This window comes from Oreochromis aureus, unplaced genomic scaffold (assembly GCF_013358895.1).
Source record: "Oreochromis aureus strain Israel breed Guangdong unplaced genomic scaffold, ZZ_aureus HiC_scaffold_59, whole genome shotgun sequence".
NCBI lineage: Eukaryota > Metazoa > Chordata > Actinopteri > Cichliformes > Cichlidae > Oreochromis > Oreochromis aureus.
In genome coordinates, this window is record NW_024108957.1 from 3,283 (window position 1) to 17,081 (window position 13,799).

The 13,799-nt window shown below is 39.3% G+C and overlaps 1 protein-coding gene across 1 annotated transcript; it reads right to left on the reverse strand.

Moving 5' to 3' along the window:
• Positions 1-5,116: 5,116 nt before the first annotated feature.
• LOC116311898 (transient receptor potential cation channel subfamily V member 1-like) lies at positions 5,117-10,500 on the reverse strand (the record flags this gene model as incomplete). The annotated part of the gene is made up of 8 exons (XM_039607836.1): positions 10,474-10,500; positions 8,831-9,007; positions 6,940-7,095; positions 6,361-6,471; positions 6,209-6,275; positions 5,772-6,106; positions 5,435-5,556; positions 5,117-5,235 (listed from the first exon to the last, which is right to left on the reverse strand). Coding segments are annotated over exons 1-8 (1,114 nt in total), but the record flags the coding sequence as incomplete, so codon positions are not given.
• Positions 10,501-13,799: the final 3,299 nt, after the last annotated feature.

The following is a 13,799-nucleotide window of genomic DNA, read 5'->3' on the forward strand; positions in this document are numbered from 1 at the left end:
GTGGATCTTATAGGCCAATTTCTGTTCTTAACGTGGACTATAAACTCTATACGTCTATTATGGCCAAACGATTAGAAGAGTTTCTACCAACATTGATACATAACGACCAGACAGGTTTCATACATCAACGCCAAACACAAGACAATATACGAAAGACACTACATATTATGGACCATATACAAAAAAACAAAATTAAAGCAATTGTGATAAGCGTGGACGCTGAAAAAGCCTTTGATTCCGTTAATTGAATTTTCTCTACAGGGTGTTATATAAATTTGGCTTCCATGATACAACTATAAAAACTATACAGGCACTATATGACAACCCTACCGCTAGGATTAAAATCAATGGATATTTATCTAACAGCCCTAGAAAGAGGCACCAGACAGGGTTGTGCATGGTCACCACTACTTTTCGCATTATATTTGGAACCACTAGCTCAATTCATTAGACAAAACGAAGACATCAAGGGAATCATTATTAAAGGGACGGAATATAAATTGGCCTGTTACTGCGGATGATATTCTGGTCTATCTTGGACACCCAACGTACTCTTTACCTAAATTGATGCACTCATTTGAACAATATGGCCAATTATCTGGGTACAAAATCAATATAGGTAAAACCCAGCTACTCTCATATAATTATAGCCCATCAGACGAAATGAGAAGTAGTTACCCTTGGCATGGCAAACAGAGTCGTTTAAATACCTAGGCATCAACCTATCAAAAGATCTTACAAAATTATTTGAACAGAATTATTTACCGATATATAAAAAAATAAAGGACGACATAGCAAGATGGAATTTAATTCCTTTCTTTAACCTTAGCTCAAGAATTGACTCTATTAAAATGAATATAATGCCAAGATTCTTATATTTATTTCAAACCCTACCAATAGAGATTAACCAAAATCAGTTTAATGAGTGGGACAAAATGTTATCTAGGTATATATGGCAAGGTAAAAGACCAAGGGTTCGCCTCAAAACTTTACAGCTGGCTAAGCAAAAGGGAGGATGGGGCTTGCCTTATTTCAGATATTACTATTTTGCAGTGCAGATGAGAGCAGTGATATGCTGGTGTAACCCGTCATACACTGCCCAATGGAAAAACCTTGAGGAAAAAATGTTGCCCATTCCCATCCAGGCAATTCTAGCTGATAATAATTTACAAACTTACATAAATAACATGGATAACCCATGGGTGAAACGGACCCTTAAAACATGGAAAACTGTTATAAAGGAACATAAACTAGAGGCCAACATTATAGCTCTTAAATGGTGTGCTTATGACTCAGAGTTTATACCTAATAAATTGGACTCTAGATTCAAGGATTGGATAGCTAAGGGTATAACAGACCTATGTAGTATAATGAAAGATGGAAAATTGCTCAGTTTTGAAACGCTTAAAAGGACATATTTATTAGAAAAACAAGATTTCTACCGATATTTGCAGCTATGACATTATGTTGATAATGAAGATGAAAAATGCAACAAAGACAGGCACCACGTTTGATCGATTTGTTTATAAAAGCTATAATTCAGAAACTATTGATAGAATTGTTTCATGTCTGTATAAGGGTCTTTTGGACTTGACATCACATTCAACTTCATATATTAAAATAAAATGGGAGAAGGAAGGAGGGATAAGTATATCTGAGGAAGAATGGACGGCAATATGGAGGTATCAATGGATGTGTACAAGCTCCCAAAAATGGAGGGAATTCGGCTGGAAGAGCCTAATTAGGTACTATAACACCCTCCCAGAAGTGTCACTATGATAATAACTCCCTGTCTGCTGGAGAAACTGTGGAAACCAAAGTGCAAACCACTACCATATTTTTTGGGATTGCTCTGTTTTGAGGGACTATTGGAGAGAAATACACAACGCTCTACAGTATATCTTCAAATGTGAAATACCCTTTGAGAGTAAGACTATGTTTTTTGGACATGTACCTCAGGAATGGCCGAAAAGTGATAAACATTTAGTAAATATTTTGCTGATGGCCTGTAAAAAGGGTATTACCAGAGAATGGTTATCACCGGAGAGCCCAACTATAAATATATGGATGGACATCACAATGGACATCTATAAAATGGAAAAGATAACAGCCTTTGTTAATCACAAATTGGATAAATTTACATCATATTGGGAAAACTGGGTCAAATATGTCACGCCTCATAGGCCAGATTTTATTTTCACAAACTAGTAGTTATGATGTATGAGAGTATGCAAGAGTAAGACCACTCCCTATCAGCACATAGTTGTTTTTTTTTTTTGTTTGTTTGTTTTTTGTTCTTTTGTTTTCTTTTCTTTTTTGCCTGTTTGTTTCAACTGTTGCTATGGCTGTAAGTTTTTCTCTCTTCTTATAACCTGGATATAAACTAAAATACTATTTTGGCAATAAGGGCAGACAACAGATGCAAGAAGTATTCTCATGTGATGTAAATGCTGTGAATGTCTGTTTCTGAATGTCAATGGAAAAATAAAAAATTATAAAAAAAAAAATAAAATAATAATTTGTCCTGTGCATGCATGCTATGATCAGTTTGTGTGCCAGGGGAAGAGAAATTATGATTTTTGTTTGTTTGTTTTTAATCACCAAACACTAAAAGAGTTTCTACCCATTTTGTGACTAAATGTGTCAGCTGGCTAAATGTAGTGTTGAAGTATTATTTCAAGGACAGGAAAACGTTTAAGTGCGACACTTAAAGATGGGGAAAGAGGTAAGAAAGAAAGGACAGAAGAGGAAGAATTTAAGGGTAAGGACTGAATTCTATGTTTTCTATCAGCTTTATAAATTGATATAGTATTTTTACACAAAGAGTAGCATCACAGGTCAGCTAATCATATTCTTGACACAAATGAAATTTGAATTCGCCTCACAAAACCAAATCATTTCGCGACTCATTTCCAGGTGGTACTTTTCTCCATGCTGTATGAGGGTGCCCTTCCGCTGGATCCCACTTTAACCCCTGACTGCATCCATTTCAGTCTTGTGTTGTGGTGACAGTGATACCTAAATGTTACTGGGTTCAGCCTAGTAAGATTATTGTCATACTTTTATGGAAAGTTAACAGGGTCTGAAATGTTCAAATGCTATCAGAAATCTGTAAAGCTGAGGATGTTGTTCTTTGTTTCTTTTTCCGAAAGTGCAGAGCTGATGGGATTTTCCAAAAAGGCTGTCTCTCCAACTTCCTACATTCTCCCAAAGCATTATTTGCCAGCAAGCAATTTAGGAAAGGCTAAACAGACTTTTTTTTAATGTTGTCTTCAAAATCCGGGTCTTCTTCTTTCTTGAAACCCTCAGACTTTTCCATATAGTTTAACCACACACCACTATGTGTGTCAGTTTTTCTTTTTCTTCTCAGTGTTTTCTAGAATAGGTCTTCAACTTATTAGTGCCATCAGAAGTCACAGTTATAGGAAAATCAAGCTGCTTGGAGATGGTGTTGTAGTACTCGCCCTTTTATTGCTTGGCAGTTATTTTTGTATATATACATATAAATATATATAAAAACACCCAGCACGCCCCTGCGGGCAGTTTATCCTTCAAGCTCGGGTCCTCTACCAGAGGCCTGGGAGCTTGAGGGTCCTGCACAGTATCTTAGCTGTTCCCAGGACTGCGCTCTTCTGGACAGAGATCTCCGATGTTGTTCCTGGGATCTGCTGGAGCCACTCGCCTAGCTTGGGAGTCACCGCACCTAGTGCTCCGATTACCACAGGGACAACCGTTACCTTCACCCTCCACATCCTCTCGAGCTCTTCTCTGAGCCCTTGGTATTTCTCCAGCTTCTCGTGTTCCTTCTTTCTGATGTTGCTGTCATTCGGAACCGCTACATCGATCACTACGGCCGTCTTCTTCTGTTTGTCTACCACCACTATGTCCGGTTGGTTAGCCACCACCATTTTGTCCGTCTGTATCTGGAAGTCCCACAGGATCTTGGCTCGGTCATTCTCCACCAACCTTGGGGGCGTCTCCCATTTTGACCTCGGAACTTCCAGGCCATATTCGGCACAGATGTTTCTGTATAGTATGCCGGCCACTTGGTTATGTCGTTCCATGTATGCCCTGCCTGCTAGCATCTTGCACCCTGCTGTTATGTGCTGGATTGTCTCTGGGGCATCTTTACACAGCCTGCACCTGGGGTCTTGCCTGGTGTGATAGACCCCAGCCTCTATGGATCTTGTACTCAGAGCTTGTTCTTGTGCTGCCATGATTAGTGCCTCTGTGCTGTCTTTCAGTCCAGCTTTGTCCAGCCACTGGTAGGATTTCTGGATATCAGCCACCTCCTCTATCTGCCGGTGGTACATACCGTGCAGGGGCCTGTCCTTCCATGATGGTTCCTCGTCTCCCTCCTCTTTCTTGGGTTTCTGCTGCCTGAGGTATTCACTGAGCACTCGGTCAGTTGGGGCCATCTTCCCAATGTATTCTTGGATGTTCGTTGTCTCATCCTGGACTGTGGTGCTGACACTCACCAGTCCCCGGCCCCCTTCCTTCCGCTTAGCGTACAGCCTCGGGGTGAAACCCTCCATGCATGGTAAAGAGCTTTCTTGTCTTTATGTCAGTGGCTTCTATCTCCTCCTTTGGCCAACTTATTATACCAGCAGGGTACCTGATCACGGGCAGGGCGTAGGTGTTGATAGCCCGGATCTTGTTCTTACCGTTCAGCTGACTCCTCAGGACTTGCCTGACCCTCTGCAGGTACTTGGTGGTTGCAGCTTTCCTAGCGGCCTCTTCATGGAATACCCAGGTACTTGTAACTGTCCTCTATGTCTGCAGTGTTGCCTTCTGGTAGCTCGATCCCCTCAGTTCTGACTACCTTCCCTCTCTTTGTTATCATCCGACTACACTGTCAGCAATGACATCGGGAATGACATCCCGATGTAACCATCACGGTGGCAGACATCCAAGAAAGGGCCTCTAGTATGAAGAGTTGGACAGCACCAGGCCCTGACATGGTTCACGCCTACTGGCTGAAGAAGCTGACTGCACTCCACGAGCGTCTGGCAGCACAAATGAACCAGCTGCTAGTTGACGAGAGACCTAACCGAAGGTCGGACGGTCCTGATCCCCAAGGACCCCAAGAAGGGACCGGTCCCATCCAACTACCGACCAATAACCTGCCTCAGCACCACGTGGAAGCGCCTGTCAGGCATCATATCGGCTAAGATGAACAGGCACATGGGTTCATGTGGGTTCACATGCAGGGATTGCAGGGATTTGCAGACAATTCTGCAAAAAAAGATTTTTGTAAATCTGCAAGACTATATTATTTTACCTAAGACTGTCAACCATTAAAAGGGAGCTTTGGTTAAGTGAGGTGTGAAAGTACAAACACTTTTGGCAGCAATTACAGACATGTAGCATGTTTCCAAAATTATTTTCTCTACCTGTTCATTACTACACGTGTTTGGTGATTTTTTTTTTTTACCTGAAAAATTTCCGAGTGTCCATGCTGTTTCTGGAAGACTCCATCCTAGATGATCTGGAAAGCAGCTTATGCCTCAGGGGTTTTGGCAGAGACCTCTCCATGTCCAAAATTGTAAAGGCCCGCTAAAGATATGAAACAAGTCGTTTTTGTTTCTTTTGTGTTTGTTTCATGTTTTTGAAACAGTCTAAAAACACTTATTATTTATATGAGTCATAATAAAGTACCAGTAGTATGGGTAAGTGCAAAATTAAATATAATATCCAGTATCTTAATGGATACAATGAAGAATTGCCTGGAATTTTTGAGGTCATGGTTGCAGACTTTAACAGCATCCCACCTGCAGGTTCCAGATGTTTTCGCTTTGGTTTGAGAGTCTTTCAACTGTGTTGCTCATCAGGGCTATCAGCATGTTCAGCAGCAGGATGTATGTGAGAACTATGTAAGAGATGAGCAGGATGTAGTAAACTTCTTTGTACTGAACGTCGTCCGTGAACTGCAGATCTCCCATTCCAATAGTGAACTTGAACAGTTCCAGTATAGTAAAACGAACGTCACTATAACTTAGCTTGTTTACAGAAGTAGTCAACCTCCCTCCTTGTAGCTGTATATCAGCTGTCAGGTTTTGGGCAGCTGACACTACTTCAGGCGGGTCACGTATAAGAGCAACAAAAGCTATAAAAAAAAGAGAAAATCCAAGTGAAAACTTCAAATCTCGGTAAGCATCTATTTTGCACATTCTTAAGTTCTTAGATTTGGAGTCTATTAAAATCTTACCAGCAGAAAATCCAAAAAGCAAGACACAGTAAACGGATAAAAAGTGCAACAGGTCACGTAAGATCATCTAAAGAGAGATACATATTTTAAACTGAGCCACTCATGTCTGCCCAGGCAGCCTATTTTGATAGTTTTGGTAACAAAACTCTTACTCTTTGCATCATGACACCATGCATCCCTAATTGCTTGGAACCTCTTAGGTAGTAAAGAAGGTTCACCCAGGCGAGAGCCAAGGGGAGCACAAGAAGTCCAACGTATTCCTCCTGCCCACAGCCATACATAATCACACAGATCAGAAGGAGTGCTGCCTGCAGGAAACTGCAAAGAGAGATTTCTAAGACAGCAGTAATAGTAAGGTCAGGGTATAAAAAAATATTTAATGGTGATACTTACAACACAATATCATTGAATCCATCAATAGATAGGACCCTGAAGTTCGGAGGGTTCCTACAGAAATGATTTATCTAGGGATTTGAAGGTTATTACATTAGTAAGTTTAACTCTGTCTGTGTGAATGATGTGACCAGGTTCCACTTTCTTACCGTCTTATAGAGAAAGATTAGTGCTCCAAAGACACTGAGGATCTCACCAACACAACGGAGATGGTCAAGTGGAAAATTTTCAATGGGAAATGGCGGCTGAGGGTTTAAGAGTCTTTGCTTCGTCAAAGGTGAATGTCTTAAAACATAAACATTTGTCATTTAAGTTAGAGGATGTTTAACCCTTTTTACCTTTCCATCCTTTCTGTACAAGGCCACAGCAGTGAAGATGGTCAGGTACACCACATAAAGCAAGAAATTCATCAAGAATAATTTCAAAGCGAACCTTTCCCACTTATCCTGAAGAAGACTGCGAAGTGGTTCAATCTGAAGCATCTCAGGATGATTCTGAAATTTACAAGATAGGTTTTATATTAACCCTCCTAAGACCCAAACTCTTTCATGGCATGCATTTTTAATTTCTCTTTGCTATTTGGGCTGATTGGGACCTGATGAATGTAAAAACGAAGAATTACCTGATTGTTTTTTTCCTGATTTTTGTTTCTGAGAAAAATGAGATCCACATAAGAGGACATTCGTTTTAAATTTCAATAGAACAGGGACAGTATAATGTCCTTGTAAGTGGATATCAGGCCCTTGTAGAGCAAAATTTATTGTATTTTTCGGACTATAAGGCGCACCGGATTATAAGGCGCATTAAGCGAAACAAAACAGTCAGATAAGTCAAACTTTACTCAACTCATTCCTCTTGCTTCCTCCATTTCTGTACCATTGATTCATTAATGTTGAATTCTGTCGCAGCTGCTCTATTTCCATGTTGTTGCAGTATATTAATGACTAACCTCGTATTGTGGATGGATTATTTCAGTTGTTCTCGTGACTGAAGTTTGGTCCGTTTACAGCATCCTGCCATGCGATTGCATTTGTCCCTAACCATCAGGAACCCTCTCGTTAACTTTTATCGAGTGGAAAAAAGTTAGCGTTCATCCTCCAGCTTCAATGTGTTTATGTTATGCTAACATAGCTATGTGGCTAGCAATAACGTAGCACATCATTATATACCAGCTAGCCCAACTGCAGTAACCCTACAAAAGTCACCGCTGTTTAGTTTTCTGTCTTCATTTATGTTGGAAGTGATAGCAGAGCTGTACGTTTTAACTATTTCAGAAATCTCTGTCAGAACATGGTATATCATGTTTAGGTGGAAACTAGCAAGCTAACTTCCTGCTAACTTCTAACTCAGTTAAATGTAATAAATTCTGAATATTAAACTTAATTGTTACACCTGGTAAAGCAGCAACACTGATCATTCTATTAAAGATGAAAGAATTTAGACAGTTTTTAACTCTCAGTGATGCCGCAGTGTTCACTTGACTTTGGGACCTGAAGTGGACGGAGTTTTGGACCCAGATTACTTCGGGAGGCTTCTGACTACGGTAGCCGTAATGCTTCGATAATCCATCAATGTTTAGTCGTACAAACATTTTTTGACAGATTTTTAAGTGCCATGTACCACATAAAATCGGTTGGAGGTCAATAAGCACAATCAGAATTCATACATAAGGCGCGTTGTCAATTTTTGAGAAAATTAAAGGAGTTTAAGTGCGCCTTATAGTGCGGAAAATACGGTAGTATTTTGGTCTAGAGAACCCAAAATGTGATGTCCACATATGTGGATGCAAGGTCATAGGAGGTTAAAATACTTAATTCCTTCTGTTTAATTTGTTGCCATCATAGTTTATACTTCAGCAGATTGAGCTCCCAATTGTGCTGTTCCAGACATGATTACTCCTTTATTAAAATATAACTAGTATGATTTTTAAAATTTTGCATCATATATTTAATATTTGCTAAATTTATCCCATGCAATACTATCTAAGCACAGTGAGGCAAGAGGATTTTACTACTGTTAATTTCACTCTACACTGCCTATGCATAGAGTATCTCTAGTTTCATCTGAGCACATTCAACACTGTTTCAATCATTGTTTAAAAGGCACTACTGCCTCTACAAACATACCCCACAGCAGTCAATTTCCTACTTTATCTAAAACATTGGAGGGAATAAAGCATAGAAATATCATAAAATAAATTAAAATGAGGTCAAAATTGGAATTTCTCACCGGAATCTCACTCCCAAAAATTATTATCTCTAACACAGAGTCTTCTTCATTGGTGTCAATGGAGGTCATGTCATAAAGTGAAGAATGAACAGGTCCGTAGACCCATTCTGTAAACTTCCTGGATAGTGGCCTTGTCTCCTCATCCATGAATTCTCGATGCAGCATGTGCCTAAACAGCTGGCAAATGAGAGAGCAGAAAGGAAAAGATCTATCTCAGAGACATTATCATTTTTATTTTCAGTGCTTGCTGTAAGTAGGTCAGGTCATAATAAACCTTTGTTAAATGCCCATTAATGCCACCTGGGACATTACTATTAACTGAAGCGATTCATCAATCCAGTTGTTAAATTGCTCAGGGGGACTCAGGCCAACGTCTGTGGAGGCAGAGGTCTATATTATATACATGTGACCTCTAATCACGTGACCTTAACTTGTCTGCTGTTTTGCTTGTGTGACAATCATGGTGACTGTATAAAATCAAGTGGATAAGGCCCCATTCACACAGGCCTCCGTGACTCTCTGATAACCACCAGCCATGAGGAGAATGTGAGTATTACCCAACCAGCTGAGAGTGGTTGCTGCAGCTTTGAGACACAATTTTTACCATTCTCCGTTTCCAGTTTACGTTTCATTTTTTCAAGTTGCATTTGCAGACAAGTATGGAAAAACTACAGGCAACAGTGACAATCTGCTAGCACCTAAAGGAATCACTAAGAGATTTTGGTGCAGTGCAATGTGTGCATTACGTCATGTGAGAAACCTCATTACAATTGAAACTCTTAACTTTGTATTGCGATTCTTATATTGCTCATTATTTTGTTCTGCAGCACAAAGAACCGGCACCATTAGTTACATTCTTTAAGAGCGCTTACTCTAAAGTTTGAATTTAAATGGGAACTAAAGGCAAGTCATTTGGCTCACATCATCATCTCATGTCAGTCCTGCTGCCTATGAATGTCTTAACTTTATCTTCTGTAATGTACTCAAAACATAGGTCTGTAGCTCTGAATGCATTTGTAGCTACAGCCAAGGTGTGTACAAATACAAGCTTTCTGTTGCTGAATGTCACCTTTAAACATGCCATTAAACAGATTTAAGTAATTTTGCATTACTTATAATAATAACATGTAGGGCGGTGTGAAAAGATTTTGTTTATTATTCAAATATGCTTTGGTTGTGATTGTGTAAACTCTGAATGACGATTCACCCTGATAAACATGAAGCCTTGCCTCATATGCCTGTGAAGACAAGTTCCTGTGTAAAGAGGAACGGAAAGTTCCACTTAAGCAGATGTTTAGTATAAGTATGAACAGAACGTTTTAGCAAGATATGCATTTGTCTGTTAAGCAATCTATATTCTTTAGCAAGATATGCATTTGCAATCTATATTCTGAGAACAGGCGGAGACTGCCTCCGCCCTGTTGAGTAACCTACATGCCTATATAACCTGCAATAAAGAAGTGTACTGGTGTGACTCTCTCTCGAGACGTTCACCCATGTACATGTGATTGATTATATTGTCTCACTGTGTCTCTGTTTTACTTTGGCAGCCTTCTATTTGGGAGATTTCCCCCGACATTTCTTGGTCCTTCGAGCCGGATGAGACAGCCTATTTAAAGCAGCTCTCACAGAAGGCGCCTCACCAGGTCCCATCGGTGCGAGAAGCCCATGTTGAAGTCTGCCGGCAGCTCACGCACTAGGTGTGTGATAAAACCCAAGAGCGTGAATTGGGTCTTGGTCAACGTTTTACAAGCGGTCCGCACCGTGGGGGCTGATCAGGTGCATCTGAAGAAACCAGCGCCAAGGTAAGACAGACTACTTTGAGATAATAAAGGTTTGCGCAAAAACGAAAACGAAACTTAAAAGAAATAGCTCGCCCAAGAAGGGCTGGAAGCAGAAGGCTCGCCCGCAGAGGGTTGGAAGCAGTAAAATAAATATTGAGCTCGTCTAAGAATGATTGGTAGCTCCCGAAAGGGTAAAAATAGGCCTATAAGCTCGCCTAAGAAAGGCTGGAAGCACTCACGCTTTTTTAAGGAAGCTGGTAGCGTGAGCAGCGTTAAAACTGTCTGTCTTTTATTGTCTATTTTTGTGGTGGAATAAGTTGATTTTACAGCACAATAAGGAGGCTGAACTATTCCACTGATTTGTTTACTGTTGGTCGCTGAAGTACTGGTGAACTGAGAGGAAGGTCGTGTTTTATCACATAAAGCCGACACCGCTTTTGAGAATAGCTCAAAAGTAGAAGGCGTGTCAGCCACCTCTCTCTGTTCTCGTGCCAGTGAAAGCGCCCGCAGGTGTGTGTGTGTATTACTAAGCGCTAAATACATAAAGAAATAAATAAAATAAGTAGAAATAAACATATAAAACAAATAAGAAAATGGGAAATAAAGCAACAAAACTCACTGCTGACGAGCAGTGGCTAGAAAAATGTCCAGGCGCCCGGACAAATTAGTGCATATAGATGGAGAAATCCAAAGAAAACTAAATGTCCCACGTGGGAGGGAAAATGCATTAACTAAATTATAAGAAACCCTCAAGCAGAAATAAATACTGAAAAGGAAGCTAAAAGAAATCAAAGCATACACAAGAGTTGTAATATTTTAAAGCATGGAAAGAGGAATGAAGTGGAATAAACAAAAGGTTAAATTAAGGTTAACTTAAATTAAAGCAATGAAACAAAATTGGGAAGACAACCAAGCTGAATGAATAGAATGCGTGAAACCAGATAATTCACACAAAATATATCAAATAAAAAGAGATGCATAAGGCATATTAAGGCTGTGTCATTGTTCAGCCAAGGAAAATGTCTCCAGCTTGGGAAGGTGTGAAGCTGCAGGTTCACACAGACCCGTGATGGATACATAATAAAATATAAACTAATATACTATTGTATATTAGTAGTAAAGTAGTGTATTGTGATATACTATTGCTGTTATAAAAAGGAAAAACAATACAATGATAACATTAATAATGACATACTATTAATAGGAAGAGGCACCTCAGTCAGTTATGATGTGAGGTGGAAGATTGTTAAAAGTAGTCTGATTCAAGCTTAAGGTTTGCTCAAACTCAGTACAATGATATATGAGATGAAGAAAATAAGGAAATAACTACACTAATCAGGTGCATAGAGACACTTGACCTGCTTGTAAACCTGTCATCTTAAATGAGACTTTGTTAAGATGAAGAGCAAACCTATACTAACAACTAATAAGCCAAACCCTGTATACAACAGCTAAAGCTACAGGTTTGAGAAGCTGAATAAAATGAATTAAATATGTGGACACTACCAAGCTGATGAGCAAGTTACACATAATGATTAGGCATATGATTTACTAATGCAGATGTAATAACTTTATTCTAAAATTCAAGGAGAACAAACAAGAACAGCATCTTCAGTTATGTCTTGTTGTTGTTCTCTGTGCAGTGTGCTGAGTTTTGTTTTTTGTTTCTTTTGTTTTTTGAAATGTTGCTTGAGTGATGAGTACTGTAACTTCTGAAGTAGCTCTCACCATGTGTCCTTGATGATGATAAGTCCAGAGCCAGCTGAGAGCTGGGTTATCTGTTTTGTTTTATGTGACAAGGCTGAGAAATTAAAACTTAGTTTCTTGTTTTGAAAAAAAGGAAAAAAAGAGAGAGGCCCCTACTCTCTGAATACAATATTCTCTTCATAACTCGGCAGTATGAAATGTCATGAAACAGTGTAACTCACTCACAGTAAATCAGCAGTATAGGATAATACAAACCTATCTAATAAATCTAATGATTTTCAAATTCTTTTAACTAAGAAGTGTGATGCAAACTAAAACTACATACTGATTACACAAGAAGTATGATGTGGCCTACAGCAGTATCATGATTCACTCATTTTGATTACAGGTATAATGTAATATATGACAGCATAATAATCTCACAACTGCTACAAGCACATTTGCCTTTCTTAACACACGCGCAGTGAAAGGCAACTGTTAAGAAAATGCCCTTTGGGTGAGACAGGCCCAGAGGCCCTGCATGCAAGCGTACTAACACACATACATGCAATGAAGAGCAGCTTACACTAGAGCACACACTATATGTGCGCCTCTATATCTCACATTGGTGTTAAAACAGGAAAAACTTAATAGTTTTGTTATCAACTGCTGAATTTACCCACTACTGACATTTAACTCTCCAGCTTGCAGGACAATAGGTGAAACGTTTGTGAAAACAGAGAAGGAAAAATAAAGACACAGAGAGAGTCTGGTATGACCAAGCAGTGACCAGACAATAAATTTAGTTGGTAATACAATAAATTGTGAGATGCTTTCTCCTTGATTGATGCAACACAAGTAATTTACTGTATGGAGGAAATTCTCTTTTGTGATAATCTTTTGAACGTGCATTTCTGTTGACCTGTCAATTTAGCGCATTATAAGCTGATATGCAAATTAGTTGATTGATATTAGATTTGAAAAAATAACTGTATTATAAAATAAGTGAATAAGATGTAACAACGGTTGAAACTAGTTTTTTGTTTCTAGTGTGTGGAGAAGGTTTTATCATGGCACACATCTGTTTACATGGGAGGAAACTCCTCATGTGATGCGACATTTAGCAATTTGCAAGTGTGCAGCACATCAGAAGAATGACTATGAAATTACAAAGGGAAACAATTTTACTGACAAAGGATGAACAAAAAGCAGCTCCCACAGCTCAGCAAAAGAAATGGCTGAAATGCGGAGCGCAACTAAGAGATGACTTGATGATTTGTGAAGGAAAACCAATACTTCCAAAATCTTTACACAAAACAGCAGCCTTAGTGACACATGGAGTTACTCTCCATGCGTCAACAGGAGGGATAGGAGATATAATCTCCAAAACACTTTTACACTCTAAATTTCGAAACTTCAGCAAAATGCTTATGTAACCATTTTATTTCAATATATGGCAGCCTCACTCTGATAAGATCAGACAATGGGACACATTTTGT